The following is a 23658-nucleotide window of genomic DNA, read 5'->3' on the forward strand; positions in this document are numbered from 1 at the left end:
AGCCAGAGCCCAGAGCATGTGAGGAGAGCTGAAGCAAGAATCCGCGCTGAGGATAAGGATCGGTAATTGCGTCATAGGTTTACACAGCGTACAAACTGTACAATTCCACGGTAGCAGTGCCAGGTATTTTGTATCCTGGAGTTTGCCGGTGCCGAGCCTCGACCGGATTGCTCACACGGTCTCCTAGTAACACTCCAAATAAATCATGAGGCGGCACACCACTGGCTGCAAATATGCTTGTATTAAGAAACAGAAGCACTACATGTTACGGAAAATCCTTCATCAGGTGCATAACAATGTCTCACACCACCAACAAACAGATAAAGACTGGGGTAAGCGTGCCACACCCGAGTCCACCTCTGGCTCCACCCATATCATTAACCCACAGTGTTAGCCTTATAAATACAATGTACAAAAACATACAAAATTGTGCTTCTGTTTCTTAATACAAGCATATTTGCAGCCAGTGGTGTGCCGCCTCATGATTTATTTGGAGGTTTACACAGCGTACTCTGGTTCTCTGCAGTAGCGCTGAGACTCTCGTCCATTAGTTGCTGCAGGAACCTCCCTCCAATAGGAATAAGGCTGATTCCTATTGGTGGGTGGTTCCTGCAGCAACCAACGGATGAGGGTCTCTAACTATTGCCACGCTACAGCAGAGAACACGAGAACGCTGTGTAAACCTATGATGTAGCAGGACACAATCCCCAATCCTCCCCTCAGGACACTTCCGCGGGCCACAAAAGTCGGCTTCGTCGGCCTCAAACGGCCTTAGGTTGGGCACAGCTGCTCTACTGGATCCCCCAGCTTTTAAACCTGCAACACAGCCTCAGCCAGACTCTCATCTAAGATGTACGCTAAATCTTCTAAGGCCATCCAAGCCTGCTAAGGCCTGACTATCACCACGCTGTACCAGCAGATCCCGGCAGTATTTAACTCTCGGGAAATGGATATCTCTATAGACCCCTCTACCCCCCAGGACCCCCAACTTTCCAACAAGTGTTTGCTCTCCTCTATATAGCATAAAAACAGGGAATACCAAGAGCCCCAATAGTGTAATACGTACTGGATAAGGTGGCAATAAATTCATATTGCTAGATACTCACAAGTCAGGGTCACCAGCAGGCAACCACTGTAAAGGCAGGTGGGGAGATTATCCTGACCCCACTCAGGATTAAGAAGTCGCTCTCTGTAGACAGGAAAAAAGGGTAGCAACCCTCCACCAAGGGTGGACTCCAAATTGTATACAATGAACAGAGGCGCCAAAAGTATAAAAATAGATTATATGAGCTTAAAAACCAACTCAAATGGCAAAAATGAAGGAGGAAGTGGTGGTCTTACCTCCCTCAAGCAGACACGACAACGACTGCAATTCAGACAGTCAAACACATTTATTAGAAACTCCCAAAAAATTGCAACGCGTTTCGCAGGCTCAATCCCGCTTCATCAGGCAATACAGGGAGGAGTATCAAGCGATCTGCACAAGGATTCAAGTTAAGCGCTTAACTTGAATCCTTGTGTACACCAAATGTAGGAGGAGCTCCACAAAGGTATAAGTCTAAGGTGTGCCTCGGCCTTCACCCCTGTCTCCACTGGGGTGCTTCGTATCAGTAAACAGCAACACAGCCGGCACCACCATAAGAGTAAACAGTAAGCTCTTTTATTGCATCACCTCAATGGCTCCAACAATGACAAACGTTGTTTCGGGCATAGCCCTTTCTCAAATTGCAATCGCCAACAACGTTTGTCATTGTTGGAGCCATTGAGGTGATGCAATAAAAGAGCTTACTGTTTACTCTTATGGTGGTGCCGGCTGTGTTGCTGTTTACTAACTTGAATCCTTGTGCAGATCGCTTGATACTCCTACCTGTATTGCCGGATGAAGCGGGATTGAGCCTGCGAAACGCGTTGCAATTTTTGGGGAGTTTCTAATAAATGTGTTTGACTGTCTGAATCGCAGGCGTTGTCGTGTCTGCTTGAGGGAGGTAAGACCACCACCCCCTCCTTCATTTTTGCCATTTGAGTTGGTTTTTAAGCTCATTGAATCTAATTTTATACTTTTGGCGCCTCTGTTCATTGTATACAATCCTCTATATAGCACATGTTTTGTTTGGAACTAAAAGAGGCCATTAATGACTTTACTAAGCAGATTCATGCTTTAGGAGTCTGCATGACTGACCTGGAGAAGCAATTGGATGACATCATCACCACCACCTGTATTCCAACAAATCCACTATTGATGAACAAGCTGACAAAATCACTATGTTGGAATCAAAGCTAGACCTAGACAACAGGAATACATGGGTAAATCTACATATTTGGGGACCACCTAAGACCATTACCAACATAAAAGCTGCAGTCTGAACTTATTTAATACCTTGCTTCTGAGTGCCGACTCAGCTTCATCACAATGCTTTAAACCCACAGGGCCCTACAATGCCTCAGGAAGCCAGATCTCCCAAGTGACATTATTTTGAAATTGCCATTCAAGGAGGTAAGAGATCTGGTGTGGTCTTCCACTCGAGACCTCAGTCCTTTGCCGGAGGTTCCAGATTCTGTAAAATTGTTTGCAGGCCTTACCTCCTCTGCTATCCTGAAGAGGGGGCTGGTGCATCCCATCACCTTGGCCTTCACAAAGGAGGTCATAAAGTATTGCTGTTTTTTCCCCTTTGCAATCCAGTTTCACCACAACAACTAAACCTTCCCCTACACTTCACTGGAGGGCGGCAGGTGAGCCCTGGAATCACTGGTATTCCAGCCCAAACTACCTATGCCTGCTCCTCGGTCTCAAAGGCCTCTAAGAACTACGGTAATCTGTCCCCGGACCACCAGGCAAAGATACTCCCAGACCTCATACATTTTTTACACCTACTGGATCTCTGAGCCTATGTGCTTTGCTTTGAGGGTTTCAGCCTAAGTAACAACTGCCTAGGCTTGTTCTAAGGTTTTCTGGTGCAAAAGTTTGTGACTACAGTAGTGGGTCTGGCAGATTTGGGTTTAACTTCTTATTGTGCTGGCGGCAGTATCTCTACGCCCTGCAGGACTTCATCTAAAGACCCAGGGACGTAGATATTCATCTGCTGCCACGATCGCCCTCCGTGCGCTTGTGCATGCTCCCGCATGCGTTCTCATCACCGCCCATTAGTAGACAGATCAGTGAATGAGAGCACAGTACTCATTCACTAATCGAAGTGCCTGTGATCAGTGATCACTGGCATCAATGAGATACATGCTAGTGGTCACTGACAAAAGTGAAAGTAAAATGTACATGCATTACTTCCTCTGTGTACACACAGTACACAGGAGGAATACACTGGGGGGGGGGGGGGGGGGGGGCATCTGGTGTCAAAATAGTAAATTACACCCTAACACAATACAGTCAATAAAAATTCATACATCCCCTATTAAAACACTTACCCCTCCTCTCCCACAGTTGCCAAAATAAAACATTGGTATATAAAAGAATGACGCATGTGCATGTGCACAACACTCCTGGTGATGTGAGCGCAATCACTGGTGACACATGTGCAGAAACTGCCGACCCTCTGACTGCAGGATGCTGGAGACTCAGATGCTTCCAGGGGCTGGAAGAAGCCCCACGTAAGTAAAAAAAGCATATGAGTAGTTCACATCAGAACTAAGCATACCCAAGAATATGTACACTAACATTTTCATTGAGAAAATATTTTGAATTTGGGAATAATGGATGTAAGTAAATAATGCATAGGAAATGTAATTTGTATCGTATGTTGCTTATTGTTTATAGCCTCCGCACTACCAGAGAGGAAAGATGCAGAATGTGCACTCAAGGTTGCTGCCACAGTTGCCTGAGGTAATATTTTACTTTGCATTTTTTTTTTTCTTACAGACTTCACTAACATGCACTTTTTAATGTTATTCACCCAAACTCATACTATAATGGATTATTACAATAAACTTCTTCATTAGTGAAAGTCCTCATTCACACTATGTTGCCAGTGGCATAGGAGCAGCAGTCCTAAGTGCAATTAGGTCCTGCGAGACAACTAAATAGTAGTCCAGCATGCTCCTCCACTGTAATTACTCTGCACTGGGGAGGGGGGTTGGGAGAGTACTTGGCAAGTTAGAGGGCAACAGATGACAATACAGGGCAATGAAGGGCGCTATGGGACAGTGCAGAATAGTGTGCACTACTGGGCGGGCAATAAAGGCCACTATTATATCGGAAGCAATGCAGGACACAATAGGGCATTAGGAGGCACTAATGCAGCTTTTCTTAACTTTTTAAACCCGGAGGAACTCATAGTTTTTGGATCTCAAGGAACCCTGGAATTAGAAAGGAGAGTGTGAATTTATTATGTAGGAGGAATGGTCTTTAAGAGGCTCCCATTCCATGTTTCTTACAATGACGTTAAAGTTTCTCATAATTGTAGTGCACGTTATTGTACTCACCTTTAAAAGTACTCTTTATTATACTACTCCCTATTATAATGTCCCTTATTATATTGTCTTCATATTCTAGTGCTTTTTATTAGTGTGCTCCTTATTATCTTAAATATTGTTTATTTATCAAAAACAATTTCAAAAGTAGTCCAAACAAAAAAAACAAAAACAGATAGTTCACGTCTACATATAAAATACTGCTTATATCACAGTCTCCCCTCTTCCATCCCCCCCCCCCCCCCCCATTCATCCTCTATTTTCTTCAGCCCAGGAGAGGCCAGAGAGAGAATACACCTCTCCCTTTTCTTACTCCAAACTCCAAGTCTACTTGAAATATTAATCTCTTTGTATTATTCCCTCTGTCACCTTCTCATCCTGGGCATACATCTCTTTATATCCAATCCCACCTCAACCCATGGGTATGGGATTTCACTTATTATACCTAATGGAGGGTCATGGTCCAGGAGGAGAGGAAAGGAACACTTTCCACCTCCTAAAACACTAAATTTCAGGGACCTACTCCATAGGCTCCTATTCTTATCCTCTAGTCAGGCAAGGAGCCCAATATTCCTTATATATCTATGTGTGACTGACCCAAACAACAAGAACACCAGACAATACACAACAGAACTCACTCAAATCAGGCAGATAGCAGGCCAAAACAAAAAAAGGGCAAAGGGCATTTCTACCATAGGAAAGTCTATTGATCTGAATCCCTTGGGATAACCACTTGGGATAACCATTAAATGGGAGGGGGTATGTTCTAGCAATCTTCATGTCCCCAAACTGCCCTGGCCCGGCCTCATCTACCTCTCCCTAGGATATTCCTATATCTTTCCGTTTTGATAAATTGAGTCAATTTCTCCCAGATCTCCTCTCCTTGTGAGTCCATCCCATGTAGGACAGAAGTTAATTGTTCCATTCTATGTACATAGGAAACCTACCTCAACCGCTCCACCACAGTGGGGGACTGCACAGATTTCCAATGTCTCCCAACCAATATTCTTACTCCATGAATCAAATGGCGAATCAGGGACCTTTTATACCTCTTAATGCTACAGCTATTTTGTGGTGGGTCCCAACTCCAGAGCATAATTCGGCAGGGCTGGTCAATATAATCTGGATGTCACAATAGTGTCCAAGCGTGGTGGCCCTTACTTCCGGATTCTCAGCTGGCATCATGGAGGGGCTGATGAATAGATGGAGCTGGCATCCAGCAAGGTCAAAGGTGTCCCGATCAGCGCATTGTCCTCCGACCTCAGTGGAGCCCTGGGTAGCAGTGGTGGACTCAGCATGGCCTGTACCTGCACTGATAATGGAGCCAGACAGCAGCAAGGCAGAAATAAATCCAGGTCTCAAACTCCCCACGACCCGCACCAGTGTCCCAGGCTACACCGAACTACACTGCACACATTCATTGAAAAAGGGCAGCACTGTACTGGACAGAAATGCAGTGACCATGTGTTGCAGTGTTCTCACAGGCATGTTTTTCATTGTGCGAAAAAGGCCTTAGTGTCTTCTACCTTACTTTACAGAAAACATCAATGTTAACCTGAAGTAGATTTAAGGAAGTAAAGTTGTTTTTATAGGAATTCTCAACTGAGAAGAATGTGGAAAGAACCATTGTTGATGTCTCTTTTATAAAATACTGCTCATCTGGCCATTGTACAGAGCATCTTACGCTAATGGTTTCTGAATGACTGACCCAGAATAATTATGTTTATCACGTGTTTTGACTCATTCTGACTCAAGTTGTTGCATGCATTTTGCATGTGCATGACAAAACTAAAAACAAATGATCAGCGGTACAGCCAGGAAGTGGTATTCAAAAGCTAATAATGAAATGACAGTCTACATATTTCTTTAATTGTGGGTTTCCTTTAAACCTTTACTGCCACGTTAATTTATTCTGAGCCCTGATGGATCTGATATTGGTTTAAAAGTTGGGCAGTATCGCTTCTAGCAGTGTCATATATTGGTCTGTGCACCACCACAGAAGCTGGAGAATTGTCCAGGGAGGTGATGCTAGCATTCATTTGGCCTTGCAGCTGAGTTCACTGGGATCCACTGGGTTTTACTGAAGTTAAAGAGCAGACAGAGTAATGTTACATAATATTTAACTTTGCCACCAGTTTAACTTTTTCAATATTGTCTCAGGATGTGTTTCAAGATAGTCACCGATCTGCAATGAAATGTAGAGCAATACTGGTTTTGCTTATAAAGGGGATTATTTACTAAACTCTGGTAAAATTGCTGTGTGTAGATAGCGTACAGTATTTTCACCACTAATTACATGTAATGCTATCTGTGTTACGTACGCTGTAAAGCAACCTGTGTGTTACCTACATAATGTGAGTTGTGCTGTGAGTTGTCGCTCGATGCTTGCATAAACACTGATAACATTGTTGGGCACTGTCTGTATACCGCAATTTTACCAGTGTGTAGTGAATCAAGGCCAAAAAGAGATATGAGATGCTGCACCATGTCATGCTGATATCATGGCCAATGAAAGGTATTTTTCATAAGTTTGACGTGCTAAAGAGGTGATTTGTTGCATCTCATATACAAAATTTACCTGGTATAATATAGAAGGAAAGGAAAACTTTGACATGTTTTAGCCAGACATGAAGTAGGAGCACCATAAAATTATGTATACTGTACTCTGCATTTGAAAAAAATGCCTAGAAATGCCTAGAAAGACAACTTTTCTGTGTGGGACAGCTCCTGCCTTATCAGTAACTTCTGTCAGTTCTGATAGATAATCCCTTACTCACTGAGAAATCTTTGTCATTTCATTGTCTTTCCCTCCTCCACACAAGCACTGTTCTGTAATTGTTCTTCACACACAGGCCTTTCAGTAAGGGCTCCAAGTGATAGGGATGAGGTATACAGGTGCAATACAAATAATATTTAAAAAAAATCATAGGGGCCAATGAATATTGGATTTGATTTGCATGTACTATCTCTTGTTTACCATGTAGAAAAAAAATCCACTGTATCATAACTACTTCAGAAAACTAAATGCTATTCCTAAGGCTTATGAATCTGTCCTGACGAGGCAACAGATGCAGTACAGTGAAATGTCCACTCATTGATAAACATAATGTAAGGTCATATCTTAAAATCTTTTAATTTATCTCGTAGTACTGTGGAGAGGCTGGCATCTTTGATCATTTTTAAACATGCTGCTTCCCTGGCTGTGGTGCTTTTCCACTACTAATACTTCCTGAGTCACTGACCCAGAACAAGGGGAGATCAAATCTTCTGACTAAAGTCTGAGTACAATTCATGCATTGGTATACCAGGTGTGTGACTGAACCTACTAATGCTAAAGTAAGCCATTTGCCATACAATCCTGATTGTACCATTTTACCATACCACAGTTGTATGGGGGTGGGGGACTGCCTAAAGTATGTTCAGTCACTTTTCCCTTTTACTATATAGATTTGGTAAAATGAGTAATTGTTGTACAATTAAGATTACATAGCATATGAGCAGCTTTGCAGCTAGGCATCTGTAATTTTTCATAAGCATATACAAGATGGCAACCTTCATACTGCTGTCACCTAAAGGTCTCTTTAAGATATTGTGTTGTCTAGTTATTTCTATCAATTATTTGTGATGTACAGTAGCATGTATTTATAACCCGTTACACATGGAGGCATTGCGTTTATAATGCGAATTACTCTATGAGCTTAATTTATTAAGCATTACCGCATTTGGCAATGGCGAAAACAGCTGATTTTACCAATCATCTTGCCAAATGACAATACAATGCACATATAAAATCCTGGGACGTCCTGACTGCTGCTGCTGGTACTTTGCCGTCTCCTGCACTACGACCGAGGCCCCGACGGCAAAGTACCAGCAGCGGCAGTTAGGACGTCCGAGGATTTTATATGCACGTTGTGTTTTAGCAAAATGTGAGTAGCTTACAGTCACCCTGCGGTAAAGTTGACAAATGTTTGGACAGCCAATAGGGAGAGCCTCACAGTCCTGCTTCTAACCCCATTTGATTTGAGGCACTGATGGGCTTATCTATATACTGATACACAGAAGAACTCTCTAGTGATGTACACACCTAGAGGGATGCCGTGGATGCACAAGAGCAACGGCTTATGCACACCACTTGTGGAAGACTTGCAGCTTCCTGCCAGACCTTCTCCACAGCTGGTGAGACATTATCGAGCAGGGCTTAGTGAATTGAAGCAACATTTTTTGGTATATTACCAAACTACTACTGCATATGATGAAATTTAAGTGAATTTGGGAAAAAAGGGTAAAATACCAAATGCGGTATTAGACTAACCTGATTTATTTTACCGAATTGCCCTTAGTGAATTGAGGCCTATGTGTGTAGCATGTGCTAAATAAATAGCATAAACCCTGATAAACTTTATGTGCACCCTCTGCACATCTACATTTTACCAATGTTTTGTAAATACACTTCAATGTTTCCTTAGTCTACCAATCTGATTTTGGGACTTTCCTGAGAACTCCAGCTTTTAGGAAGTTTTCCCTCACAACAGAGCCTGTTGTCATGTCTACTTCAACCTTTCTGCCCTAGTGCTGTGATCAGACACTATGGGCTTGATTCACTTTGCGGTGCTAACCTACTTAGCACGTCTAAAGTCTTTAGGCGCGCTAAACAGGGTGCTAAGTAGGTTAGCACCGGTTTCCTCAATCAGATCGCATGCTAAGTACCGCGCGCAAAGTTTTGTGTGCGCAAAGTCCTATGCATGTGCTAAGTCCCATAGGCTTTAATGGGCACTTCGTGCAGAGCGCTCTGCGCTCTGTGCAGTGCGCGCATAAATTTTGCACGCGAAAAGCTCGTTTAAGGAGGGTTTTTACAGGCGTGCTAACAGCTAGCTCCGCTTTGTGAATCAAGCCCTATGGATGTGTTCCCTTCCTCCGCCCACAGACAACTGAATGACTGCCATCTCCAGGATCCCCTTTTAGGATGACACTTGCACAGCAACTGCCACCTATGCAGCTACTCATGAACAGCAGTTACAACTTCCTCCAATCAGTTGCTTTCAGGCTACTCTCTCCTATTGCTCACTGATAATAAACATAGGGAAAAGGCATGGGGGCCCCATCAGTGCACAGGCAGTAATCCAGTTACTAGTTTATCTAGTTATCTAGATTACCTACCCCACCAAAGGCTTGAAAAGACTTTACTGGGCTAATTAACTAACTAACTTTTATTCTTTATTTGCATTAATGGATATGGGGATGGTTTTTATTTATTAATTGCTTTATAGGTGAGTACAAAGCCTGAGTGGAAGAAGAACCAACCATCATTTCTTCTGATAGGAGAGAATGAAAATGAACAGCGAGATGTTAATCAACCTTATATCTTGACACCAAGTAGGTTAATTTTTACTTTGTTTATATTTTGAAATTACTGTAGCTTTTTATGTATATTTCTATGAAGATTCAATAAAGCAATTTCTGTAAAAGAGCTGTGCCGGATCATTTTGGAGGAGTTGGATAGCAAACCCAGGTGGTACATGGGTGGATCCGCAGCACGCTTCTGTCGCATCGCTTGAGTGCTGCCTCTTTTTTGAGACTGGTTATTTATAGTAAGCCTATGACATAATAAGACATAATAATATAATGACATGCTTCTGGTACACTCTAAAGCCAGGGATCTCATGGTTGTAGATATTAATTGTGCCTAAAGCTAGGTACACACAGAAGATAAAAGTCTTTGGAAATTAAAAGATCGCAGATCAATTTAACCCCCCTTCCATGTAGTATGAGAGCCATACCTACACAGTCTATTCTATTGAGCTGAACTCCCCATCAGATACAAATCTTTGCAAAATGCTGCACACATTCATCTGCAGATCAGATCCACCAGGATGGATCTTCAGATCTGCAGATGATTATCTGATTTGCAGATGAATGTCCGTTGAACAAGGTGTGTATGAGATCTGCAGAAATCATAGACTATGAATGCAATATGCAGGAACTGATCTTTTGCAGATACTGATCTTTTGAATATGTACAGCATCTTTATGTACAGCATCTTGCAAAATTTTTTTATCTGATGGGGAGTTCAGCTCAATAAAATAGACTGTGTAGGTATGCTCTCATACTACATGAAAGTGGATAAAATTGGTCTGTGATCTTTCATTTTCCAAAGACTTGTATCTGATGTGTGTACCCACCTTTAGCTTTGTCTCCTACTTCTGAGACCCACTTGTTATTCTATCAATTAAAAAGTTATGCGAGTCACCAATTGCATTCTAAGCCAGAACTAAATTATTAACATCTAATTATGGCATTTGTATATTTTAAACCTTTGGTATGGTTCAATTACTAAGTTTTGGCCAGGTAGTAGTGTCTATGTGATAAAGACAGAGGAGGTACTTTTCACCTTTAAGGTAGCCATACACTGGCCGATTTGCCATCAGATTCGACCAACAGATAGATCCTTCTCTGATCGAATTTGATCAGAGAGGGATCGTATGGCTACCTTTACTGCAAACAGATTGTGAACCGATTTCAGCCTGAAACCGTTCACAATCTGTTGTGGTGGTGGTGCTGCCGCCGCTCCCCCCGCCCGCATACATTGCCTGCCTGCCGGCGCGACTCCAATCCCCAGGTCTCCGCTGCTCTGTCTCCGCTCTGGTCTCCAGGTCCAGCATGCTTTACTTCTTCCTGCCCGGCAGGAAGTTTAAACAGTAGAGCGCCCTCTACTGTTTAAACTTCCTGCCTAGCAGGAGGAACTGAAGCATGCCGGAGACCAGCGCGGACACAGAGCAGCGGTGACCGGGGGTAGTCGTGCAGGCGGAGCAGGTAATGTATGCAGCTCTATTGCGTCGGTCGTCGGGTACTCGAACGCCGCTAGCGACGCGCTCCCTACCGATCGACGGTAATTTTCCGCACGGAGCGATCGACGGGATTGGACGAAATGGATCGAAATTCGGCGTGTAGCGTGAACGATTGGCAGCAGATTCGATTCCCAGTGATCGAATCTGCTGTCGAAACGGCGGCAAATCGGGCCAGTGTATGGCCAGCTTTACAGTAGTTGTTATGTGGAGTATCGCCTTGACATGTGTTTGACCTTGATAAGCAGGCATTTCTGCTTTAGATATGGCATTTTAAGCAGTAGTGTTTTGGTGTTTTGTCCATTGAGCCAAGGAAAAGAAGGTGCTTCAGATTTGACATACAGCCGACTAATTGAGTTGGGCTTTGAGTATAATATTCATAGATGAGACTGGTCTAAGAGACATTTTCGTGACAACTCATTGCCACTCTGATCAAGTTAGCAGGTGTTCTGTAGATTTTGATATGGTTGACACACAGTATATGTCAGGAAACCAGATGACTTGTGTGTTTAATATTGTTTACATTCTCTTTGGAGATCAAAACAAAACTAGTCACTTTATATGGCTGACATTATAAGTTGTTAGGCTTGTCGGGTCAATGACTATAGGTCAGACTGTATGCCCATATGACTGACCTATAGCCCAGCCCGTAACACCTGCGCAAACTCCTACCTAATACAATACTACAATACCCTGCAGGAATGTAGCATACAGACTGACAGATAGTATTCACCAAACAAAGCAGTAAGAGTAATACAAGGCATAGTACACTCAAGTTTATCCCTAGCGCGACACAGTCCTTCTTTTTCCCTGATATTCCTTCTTGTTATGCAATCCAGATTAGATCACCGCCACCACACCCGATTAAAATACGACTCACCCTCTGAGAAGACCAACAGTATTGTCTAATGCCACCTTGGGGTTATTCCCTGGCCACCCCCGACCAATCGAGCTGTTTGCTTCTTGCAAGTATTGGAACCTCCGCAACAGGGTCACTGATTCTCCAAAATTCCCCACTCTAGGTTTTCCTCTTCATATATCCTTACATGCAACTTCCCAAAAAGAGGCACAACATAGCGTAATACTGCTTGTAAAATTTTAATACTAAAAAAATATTGCACTTACACTTTAAAAGACGATTAATGCACATGAGTTTTTTGACGGGCTCTCCCCCGTTTGTGTGGGCCACCGCGGGCTTTCCGAGGTTGGTGTCAGCTGCCGCGCGCACAGCCGTCCACTCCTCACCAAACGCTCAGGTCCTCGCACTCTGCCACTTCCGGGTACCGCCCTACCGGTTTCGTCAATTGACTCATCAGGAGCTGGCACCCGGAGTGGCTGTGAGTGCTTAAGAACCTCTAACCCCCTCCCCTCCGCGTCCGCCCACCCCACTGTGGCTACGCCCACTGGAGCCAATTAGAATACCGGGCATCTGCCGCTGCTCAAAGCCCATTAAACATGCACGCTTCTCGTGCATATTGAGGCTGCACAAGCACGCCTACTTAGCGTCACCTGCCGCCCCCCAACCGCCACAGAAACGGCCCAAAATCGCTCCGGCCGCACATGGGGCTGCATAAGTGCGCTTGCACAGCGTCACCTGCCGCCCGCCAAGAAGCAGATCACTCCGGCTGCGCGTGCATATTATTTCCAATGCCGATCCTCCTACATATACCTCTCCACATATCCCCATCTTATTCCTACTCCCCCCCCACACTTACAAATACCGTTAGATCGGCACTGGCCGATACGCACACGCTGCAAGCTCCACAAAAACCCAGTGAGAGCCCGTTTCACATTTAAAACATCTTTAAAACTACATACAGTTAAAACAAACACATGCCGTGTAGAAACTAACATATGCAGTATTCACACATTAGCATTATTAACCCCAGTTGTTCCTATTCACCCAGAAAGCACACCAGATCGATATCAATATTTAATCCTCCTGGTCTCAGTGTTCCCATTTCATAAATGAGTTTGGTTTCTTCCTGTGATATCTTTCTGGTCATATCAGTTCCCCTCCACATTGGTTTAATTTTCTTTAGTGCACAGAATGACAGTAATTTGGGGTCACAACCGTGTGTCTGTGCAAAGTGCACAGGCACACTGTGATTGGTTCTGCCAATATATTGGTACCCGCATTGGCACCATAGCATATAAATTACAAATTTATCATTACAGGTTATAAATTGCTTAATATTATACGTTTTTCCATTTGAAAACGATGTTACTGATCTAGTTCTAATCGGATTGCTCTCCCTACAGGCCTTACATTTTCTACACGGGAAAAATCCATCCTCCTGCCATCCCTGTCTATCCCTAGGTCTCTTAGGGGGCTCTACACAGCTGGGGACCAACATATCTCGCAAGTTAGGGGCCCTGCGGTATATGAAATTAGGCTGATCAGGTATTATACCCCTTAGTAATCTATCCGTGCCCAATATGCCCCAGTGTCTTTTTACTATTCTTTGGAAATTTCTATACTGGGAATTATAATTAGTAATCATCGATAATTTAGATTCGCCGTTATTTTTAGCTCTACCTTCTCCATAGACCAATTCCCTCCTTTCCCTTAGTGCCACTTTCTCAATTTCTTGATCCAACACTTCCTCACTGTACCCTCTCTCCATAAATTTGTCCTTCAATATGTTACTCTGATCCTTATAATCCTCCTGTGTTGTGCAGTTTCTGCGCATGCGCAAAAACTGCCCTCTGGGTACACTTCTTATCCAGTTTGGGTGATGGTTACTATTTGTCGGTATATAACCGTTCCTATCTGTCGGTTTGAAAAAACTTTTTGAAATTATTTCATCACCCCTCCTAATTAATCTCAAATCCAAAAAGTGGATCTCCCTAGGGTTGCTTTCTACTGTGAGCGTAATGTTTTGATCATTACAATTAAGTTCATCAATAAATGTGCTTAGTCCCTCCTTTCCCCCCCTCCATACCAAAAACAGATCATCTATAAATCTCACCCACGTGTTAATATTTCTATCCCTCCTCCCACTAATAATTGACTCCTCCCACTTCCCCATAAATAGGTTCGCCAAACTTGGTGCATAACTTGCCCCCATGGCGCATCCTTTGTGCTGCTTATAATACACCCCTTGGTGCCAAAAGTAATTTTTTTCTAGTGCGAACCCCAAAATTCTCATAATATATTCGATTTGATCCCCTGGTAGATCCCCCTTCCTATTCATATAATATCTTACCGCTTCTTTTGCCTGATCGTGCTTAATATTCGTGTATAGTGAAGCCACATCTGCTGTCACCATTAGATCACCCACCTCAATTTTTACATTTTCTATTACCCTGAGCATATGCTTAGTGTCTTTAAGTACACACGGCAGTTCTACCACCAAGGGTTGGAGGAATTGGTCTATGTATTGTCCCAGTCTATGTGTGACTGACCCTATGCCGCTCACTATGGGGCGTCCAGGTGGGTTTTCCTGGTTTTTGTGTACTTTTGGTACCTGATATATGACTGGTATACGGGGCACATTGGGCACTATATACCTAAATTCTGCATCACTAATCATTACCTTATCCATCCCCTCCCTCAATAGAGTTCTTAGTTCTTCCATATACTTACCTGTTGGGTCTCCTCTCAATGGTGTATATGTATCCCTGTCCTTCACCAGCCTATCAAGCTCTCCATTGTATTGCTGTTTATTTAGTATCACCACCCCCCCCCCCCCTTTATCTGCTGGCCGAACCACCAACTGTTTATCTTCCAACATCTGTCTAGCTATCTCTTGCTCTCTGCTATATTTTCTATCTGGAATTTTATTGATATCATTTACCACCATATTCTTAAACACCTCAATCGCGTTATAATTGTGATCCTGTGGGTTGAATGTTGATCTATTTTTTAATTGTGTGTGCTTGTATATACTTGGAGGAGGTTCTCTGGCCTCAGGGAGTACCCTTCCCGCAAAGTATTTTTTGAGATGCAATGTTCTGGCAAATTTATTTATTTATTTATATTCCGTTTATTTAGTTATATACCGACAAATAGTAACCATCACCCAAACTGGATAAGAAGTGTACCCAGAGGGCAGTTTTTGCGCATGCGCAGAAACTGCACAACACAGGAGGATTATAAGGATCAGAGTAACATATTGAAGGACAAATTTATGGAGAGAGGGTACAGTGAGGAAGTGTTGGATCAAGAAATTGAGAAAGTGGCACTAAGGGAAAGGAGGGAATTGGTCTATGGAGAAGGTAGAGCTAAAAATAACGGCGAATCTAAATTATCGATGATTACTAATTATAATTCCCAGTATAGAAATTTCCAAAGAATAGTAAAAAGACACTGGGGCATATTGGGCACGGATAGATTACTAAGGGGTATAATACCTGATCAGCCTAATTTCATATACCGCAGGGCCCCTAACTTGCAAGATATGTTGGTCCCCAGCTGTGTAGAGCCCCCTAAGAGACCTAGGGATAGACAGGGATGGCAGGAGGATGGATTTTTCCCATGTAGAAAATGTAAGGCCTGCATATGTTAGTTTCTACACTGCATGTGTTTGTTTTAACTGTATGTAGTTTTAAAGATGTTTTAAATGTGAAACGGGCTCTCACTGGGTTTTTGTGGAGCTTGCAGCGTGTGCGTATCGGCCAGTGCCGATCTAACGGTATTTGTAAGTGTGGGGGGGGGGAGTAGGAATAAGATGGGGATATGTGGAGAGGTATATGTAGGAGGATCGGCATTGGAAATGATATGCACGCGCAGCCGGAGTGATCTGCTTCTTGGCGGTTGGGGGGCGGCAGGTGACGCTGTGCAAGCGCACTTATGCAGCCCCATGTGCGGCCGGAGCGATTTTGGGCCGTTTCTGTGGCGGTTGGGGGCGGCAGGTGACGCTAAGTAGGCGTGCTTGTGCAGCCTCAATATGCACGAGAAGCGTGCATGTTTAATGGGCTTTGAGCAGCGGCAGATGCCCGGTATTCTAATTGGCTCCAGTGGGCGTAGCCACAGTGGGGTGGGCGGACGCGGAGGGGAGGGGGTTAGAGGTTCTTAAGCACTCACAGCCACTCCGGGTGCCAGCTCCTGATGAGTCAATTGACGAAACCGGTAGGGCGGTACCCGGAAGTGGCAGAGTGCGAGGACCTGAGCGTTTGGTGAGGAGTGGACGGCTGTGCGCGCGGCAGCTGACACCAACCTCGGAAAGCCCGCGGTGGCCCACACAAACGGGGGAGAGCCCGTCAAAAAACTCATGTGCATTAATCGTCTTTTAAAGTGTAAGTGCAATATTTTTTTAGTATTAAAATTTTACAAGCAGTATTACGCTATGTTGTGCCTCTTTTTGGGAGGTTGCATGTAAGGATATATGAAGAGGAAAACCTAGAGTGGGGAATTTTGGAGAATCAGTGACCCTGTTGCGGAGGTTCCAATACTTGCAAGAAGCAAACAGCTCGATTGGTCGGGGGTGGCCAGGGAATAACCCCAAGGTGGCATTAGACCATACTGTTGGTCTTCTCAGAGGGTGAGTCGTATTTTAATCGGGTGTGGTGGCGGTGATCTAATCTGGATTGCATAACAAGAAGGAATATCAGGGAAAAAGAAGGACTGTGTCGCGCTAGGGATCACTGACAAATTGTTTAAAACTCCTAAAAATCCCAGCGCACTGCCTGATAGTTGGACATATTGGTTGAAGCACAGAGTGCGCGGTGTTACCTGTAATAACACTCAAGTTTATAGTCACCTGAGGCCTGGAGGTTCAGGCAGTCCAGATGGGAGCCAGGTGATTGTACGAGAGGATAGGTTGTAGGCAGTTCAAACACTTAACAGGTAACGTGGTCAGTTCAAGCCAGAGTCAGTCCAGGCAGAGTTCATGGGAAACCTTTAACAAGCAGAGTCGGCAACAGGTAATCCAATCGGAAAGCGTGGTCAGGAACAAGCGGTGGTCAGCAACAGGAAATCAATCTAGAAATAAGCTTGGTCAGGATACAGGCAAAGTCGGCAACAAGAACAATCAGTTGTGAGCGCAGTATCAGCAACAAGCCCAGCATAGGCTGTCACGGGCAATAACTGAGGGCGCTCAACTTACATTTATACAAGGACTAACCAATCAGAAAGTAAAGGAATCCAAAGCAGCCCCATAGCAGCGTGTCAGCAGTCAGCTGACACGCAGTGTGCACATGATCATTGTTTACAGCGGCGGAGCGTGTATCGAGAATGCGTCTGCCGCCCATCCAATGGGAGCTGAGCGCCCTGCACTCCAGTGAGGTCAGCAGCCCGCCGACACCCGGAAATCCGTGCTGCAAGCCGGACCTCGGCGTTCTGCCGTATGTCGTCACCGGTGGACCTGACATAAGTATGGTCTAAGTGTCCTTCAATCGAAGGCAAAATAGGTTCGACATCAACATGTTATTGGTATGGTTAGCTTGCAAAGCAATGGACAAGTAGGTGTTTGATCTAGTCAAAGTTAGATGATTGTAGCCATATTTGTGCACTTGTACTGTCAAAGAAGAACCTCCATAGACATACTGTGAAAGAGCAGAGGGATTATAACCACAGTATGATAATTGATCGTCGTTTTTTTATATAATGTTTTGAAAGGTAGTTTTAGATCTGTGCAGGACCATAACTCCTTTGAATTGAGGATGAGAATCTTGTTTGATTCAGGTCAAACAGTGTTGACCTTAGCACCCTGAATAACTGTCCAACATTTAATGATTCTCCCCCTACTACTTTACATCTGTTAGAATTCCTACATAACATGCTTGCTTTTTATAAGAGTCTTTTTTTCTCTTATTCTCCCCTATTTACATTGATTAGAATTTATTCTGGAAATTGACTCTTCATGCTTAGGATCTGAAAAGTGGTATCACTCCTAAAAGCTAGTTGCTAAAACAACTACTATTAGTGCAAACCAAGCCAAAGCAGACTCTTCAGTCTTTTTTTATGTCTGATATTACTTGTGATCTAATTTCTACCCTATCACTAGGAATCAGCACTTTAAGCCTTTTGCATGACTCACTGTACCTACATGCTTAAATGCCCATGTGGCATGGGATATGTTGGTAAAACCACGAGTGCCTTTAAGGTGAGATTCCAGCACCACAGGAGTGACATCAAAAGTAGCCATAGAAGCGAAATTGAAAAATAAAATGCTTGTGTCATGATTCTAATGCATTGGTATGCAATGCAAGGGAATCGCAAGGAAGATTGTTCTGTCACTATGCAAGAAACACTGAAACTGGAATTAGGCCTGGTGCACACCAGAGGAGTTTTTCTGAGCGTTTTGAGTTTTTAAATCTGCTGCTAATGTTATCCTATGTGTCTGTGCACACTGGAGCAATGAGGTTTTGTAAAAAAAAAAACCATAGCATTACATTGGGAAGAGCTTTTGAAACCTCTAAAAGCTCTTCCCAATGTAATGCTATGGGGTTTTGTACAAAACCTTATTGCTCCAGTGTGCACAGACACATAGGATAACATTAGCAGCAGATTTAAAAACTCAAAACGCTCAGAAAAACTCCTCTGGTGTGCACCAGGCCTTAAAGTAAAAAAATATAAAGATTTTATTGTAAACAGTCTCAAGAGATAAACAGCATAAATGTTGTACATTAAGCTCATGTACAGAGTTATGCAACTAAACTGTCAAACAGCTTACACAAACAATCAGCATTAATATCATGCTTAGAATCAAACAATCAGGACGCATGAATAATTAGCATTAAGTTTATGCAGAGAATCATACAATCAGGACGCATAAACAATTGACATTAAGTTTATGCAAAGAATCTGACCATCTGGACGCATAAACAATTAGCATTAAGTTTATGCAGAGAATCATACAAATGTCAGGCTATTAGTATAAGCAATGGTGCAACTGGAAACTAACACAGTAGCAGAAACTATCAGGGATTGTATATGCTATGGACCCCCTGCATATAGGATAATATGCAAAGGTATCCCAAGCATAACAATAGTGTGTACACTGAACCCCGAACCTGACTAATATATACACATGAAAATAATATACACTATATACAAAGGCAGAACATCAGAATTATAATCGGCAGGCAACGGAACGTCATACATCCAGGGTCAAACCAGAGGAACAATCAAGATACAATCGCTTAGGCTAAGGGTTAGTCAAATACAGCAAACAGATCAAACACGGTAAGAGCAGATACAAGGCTGAGCAAGACAGGAAGGCTAGGACTCAGGACCAGGAACTGACATTGATGAGCTAGCACAGAGTGCTCTGTTAAAGCAGCTTATATAGTGTGCAAGAGAGTCAGATGACAAAGTTCAGGTGATCACAGACCTGCCCTCATTACATCTGCAATAACAGTTTCTGTGAGTGAGACCTCTGCTGGTGGCAGAGAATATTTCCGGCTGCTGCAAACACTGATGACACGGAGGACATCTGCTGGCGAAATGGAGGAAGTTCATCAATAGTTCAGGATATTTGCCAGCAGATGCATTTTGTGACAGCTTGATATCACAAAACCAGTTGCCATGCATTTTGTTGAGAGAGGTCATCGGGTCAGTGAACTAAGAGGACTGGTCATTGATCGGGTGTGGTGATAGAGACAAATTGCTCCTACAGAGGGAAGCATACTGGATCTATACATTGGAGACATTACAACCGAAAGGTTTAAATCAAATTAATCCGCATGTTTCCTTGATGACATGTTTCCTTGATGACAGATGACACTTGAGATATTGAACTTGGGCTCCACATGCCTTGTATTGTTTTCCATAGCCTTTCTATTTGATTGATGAGCATGTGGTGATGTTATGTGTAGTGGTACCTCAGCTAATCACGTTAGAACACGTAGATCACATGCTGCACTGTTTTTACTACTATGGCCTCGATTCATAAAGCATTCCCGCATGCGGAAATTCTGAAAACAGCCGATTTTACCGAACACTCAACAAAATGTGTATTCATAAAGACTGTTTCCACATGCGGAGCTGACATTCAGGAGCAGAGTGATAAATCACCGCCTTATGCGGCGATTCTAGGTGGAAAGGTAACAAAATATCCATTCATAAAAATTAGAGCAAGCGGTATGCGGACGGGAAATACCACTTGCTCGGATGTAGCGATAAGCGTGCGGAGTACATGTAAGTCAATGGGACAGACCTCCCAGCAGCAGAGAGAGCAGCGCAATGAGGAACTCAGCCAGCTCCTGTGTTTCCGCAAGGCTCCCGACAGCCTACAGCCTGCCTACAGCAGAAAATCTCCGCTCTGCTATCGCAACTGGCAACATTTTATGAATGACCACCCAGAAGTCTGAAATACCGAGCGCGGAGTTTCCCTGCACTGATTTACTTCACCGAACACATTTTTATGAATCGGCCTATGTGTGTTATTGACATCTTTCCCTCTTTCTTTATTCCCTTTTTCCCTTCTCTCTCCCCGCTGTGTTTTTCCTCTACCATCCTCTCTCCCTGTTTCCCTGCCCTGTTTTCCCCCCCTATGGTTCCTTTCCCCTTAAGCCTCATGATATGAGGCTTGATGACTGGGTCTGCAGCACTTCCCAGATTAATAAACATTATGCATATTGTGACTAATATGACCCCAGTGTGTCCACGATCTTTGCAGCAAGGTGTTTATGGGGTAACTATGGATACCCCAAGCAGAGACGAGAAGGCAGGGTGGAAGCGCGCTTTGCCGCGCCCCACAGCCAATTAGAGAGCTCTTGAGCCATAGAGGGCAGCACTGCCTTGTCAGCCACTCCCACTACTTGCTCTCTGCGCTTTACAATATCCCCGGTCTGAGCAGGGAACGAGGTGGCAGCCTAACCACGCGCCTGATTGGTTGTGGCAACCTGCTTGTCAGGTTGCCATGACTACCCCGGGACACTTCACGATCAGCCTAACGGCTGATTCTCTCCACAGGTGGCGGTGAGCGTGACATTCATAGTTGCAGACTGCTAATATGCAGTCTGTAACATTCATACATCCAGCTGCTGTGAATTTTGGATACATTGGGGGACATATACAGCTGCACCTGGCAAGATGTCAGTCATTGGGCAAAGATTTGTTTTTTTACTGTGTCATTTATGCAATGTATTTGTATGATGCAGATCATGCATGCTAATGAAGGGGGAGGCTCCTTTTCTTTGATGCCTGGTGATTGATCACAGTTTTGGTATATACAGTATATATATATATATATATATATGTGCTTGTACTTCGCATCACTTGTATGTCTGCACTTTATCTGATGAAAAGGACCCTCCGCGACCCCCGAAACAATTGTCATGTTGTGCATACAATAAAACTGCTTGGAACTTTGAACTGGTGTGCCAGCCGACCTTGAATTGCTTGTTTAAATGTGAAGGGGCTCATTCCCACCTCAGGTGTTCCTAGGTATCTACTCTGCCATACAAAAGTAGATAAAAGCATTGTGGCAACTGTTTCTATAGCAGCCTTCGCCTGCTGTCAAGGTTACTGTTGGTGTTCTGTTGATTCAACTGAGTAAATGTTAAATACATTTTAAACCAATACCTGGTTTGTGGTTTTGTGTGGCCTATGACTTACACTGCATTGTTTGATTTAAGGAAACACAACTGAATGCACAGATCTTTTTTTCTTGTTACATTATATTGCAGTCTTATCTACACTCACCTAAAGGATTATTAGGAACACCATACTAATAAAGTGTTTGACCCTCTTTCACTTTCAGAACTGCCTTAATTCTACATGACATTGATTCAACAAAGTGCTGAAAGCATTCTTTAGAAATGTTGGCCCACATTGATAGGATAGCACATCCCAAAGATGCTCTATTGGGTTGAGATCTGGTGACTGTGGCACAGTGAACTCATTGTCATGCTCAAGAAACCAATTTGAAATTATTTGAGCTTTGTGACATGGTGCGTGTGAAAATGACTGCGGGTGAAAGTCCCAGTAACTGAACATATTGTGAAATACTCAGACCGGCCCATCTAGCAACCATGCCACGCTCAAAATTGCTTAAATCACCTTTATTTCACATTCTGACATTCAGTTTGGAGTTCAGGAGATTGTCTTGACCAGGTCCACACGCCTAAATGCATTGAAGTAACTGCCATGAGATTGGTTGATTAGATAATTGCATTAATGAGAAATTGAACAGGTGTTCCTAATAATCCTTTAGATGAGTGTATATAGCCCTTAGAAAGTATTTCAGTGCATAGTTGTGTTCCACATAGCTAATGACCTGGGGATCAAACTCTAGTTCACCTAAAAGACTCAGTCTAAAACCTCATACACACGGTACAATTCTCCGCCAGATCGATTGGTGATCTGATAAGAAATTGCATCGTGTGTAGGCGTCCAAATTGCTTCCGATCTATTTTGCGTTGATAAGTACCCAAAATCGATCAGAATCCAATCATGCAATGTAAAAATACAGCAAAAGAAAGATATGCCCATGATTTAGACATTAAACTCAGCATTGCTGCGAGGCCTAGAACAGAACAGAAGCTCGTTCTTGAGAACCACCAGTCCCAGCCAAAACATATATAGTATTTTTCAGTTCGTAATTTCATGCCTATACATAATAAGCTGAGTCCTTGTCGTAGAGAAATATGGGCTTAGTTAGACAGTGTGTCTGCTAGAGTCTAGCAGCTAGACTGTCACAAAATGCATCTGCTGGCGAATTTCCTGAACTATTGATGAACTTCCTCCATTTCGCCAGCAGATGTCATCTGTGTCCTCAGTTTGAAACTGCTGGAAGTATCTTCTGCCACCAGCAGAGGTCTCACTCACAAGAACTGTTATTGCAGATTTAATGAGGGCAGCTCTGTGATCACCTGGACTCTGTCATCTGACTTTCTTGGACACTATTTAAGCTGCCTTTACAGACCACTCTGTGCTAGCTCATCAAAGTCAGTTCCTGATCCTGAGTCCTAGCCTTCCTGTCTTGCTCAGCTTTGTATTTGTAATTATCGTGTTTGACCTGTTTTCTGTTTTTGACTAACCCTTTGCCTAAGCGATTTGTATCTTGTTTGTATCTCTGGTTTGACCCTGCATGTTTGACGTTCCGTTGCCTGCTGATTATAATTCTGATGCTTTGTCTCTGTATATAATGTATATGATTCTCATGTGTATATATTAGTCAGGTTTGGGGTTCAGTGTGCACACTATATTGTTATGCTTGGATACCTTTGCATATTATCCTATATGCAGGGGGTCCATAGCATCTGCAATACCTGATATATTCTGATTATGTGTTAGTTTCCAGTTGCTCCATTGCTTATATTACTTGCCTGACGTCTGCATGATTCTCTGCATAAACTTAATACTGATTGTTTATGCATCCTGATAGAGTAATTCTCTGCGTAAAGTTAATGCTAATTGTGTATGCATTCTGATGGTCAGATTCTCTGCATAAACTTAATCTTGTTTATGCGTCCTGTTTGTTTGACTCTCTGCATGATCTTAATG

General features: G+C 43.3%; 1 protein-coding gene across 2 annotated transcripts in view; it reads left to right on the forward strand.

Annotated features, from left to right (window-relative positions):
- The window catches only part of LOC137524699 (dynein axonemal heavy chain 7-like), a 565826-nt gene that overhangs the window by 4089 nt on the left and 538079 nt on the right, over window positions 1–23658 (forward strand). Inside the window, exons 2-3 of one of the 2 annotated variants that reach the window (XM_068244848.1) lie at window positions 3767–3832; window positions 9687–9792. In XM_068244848.1, coding sequence (XP_068100949.1) covers window positions 3767–3832; window positions 9687–9792 — 172 coding nt within the window. Of the gene's footprint in view, window positions 1–3766; window positions 3833–9686; window positions 9793–23658 lie in introns of those variants that run through there. The other variant, XM_068244849.1, reaches the window with a different exon arrangement.

Source organism: Hyperolius riggenbachi, chromosome 7, assembly GCF_040937935.1.
Source record: "Hyperolius riggenbachi isolate aHypRig1 chromosome 7, aHypRig1.pri, whole genome shotgun sequence".
In the NCBI taxonomy this organism is placed as follows: Eukaryota; Metazoa; Chordata; class Amphibia; order Anura; family Hyperoliidae; genus Hyperolius; species Hyperolius riggenbachi.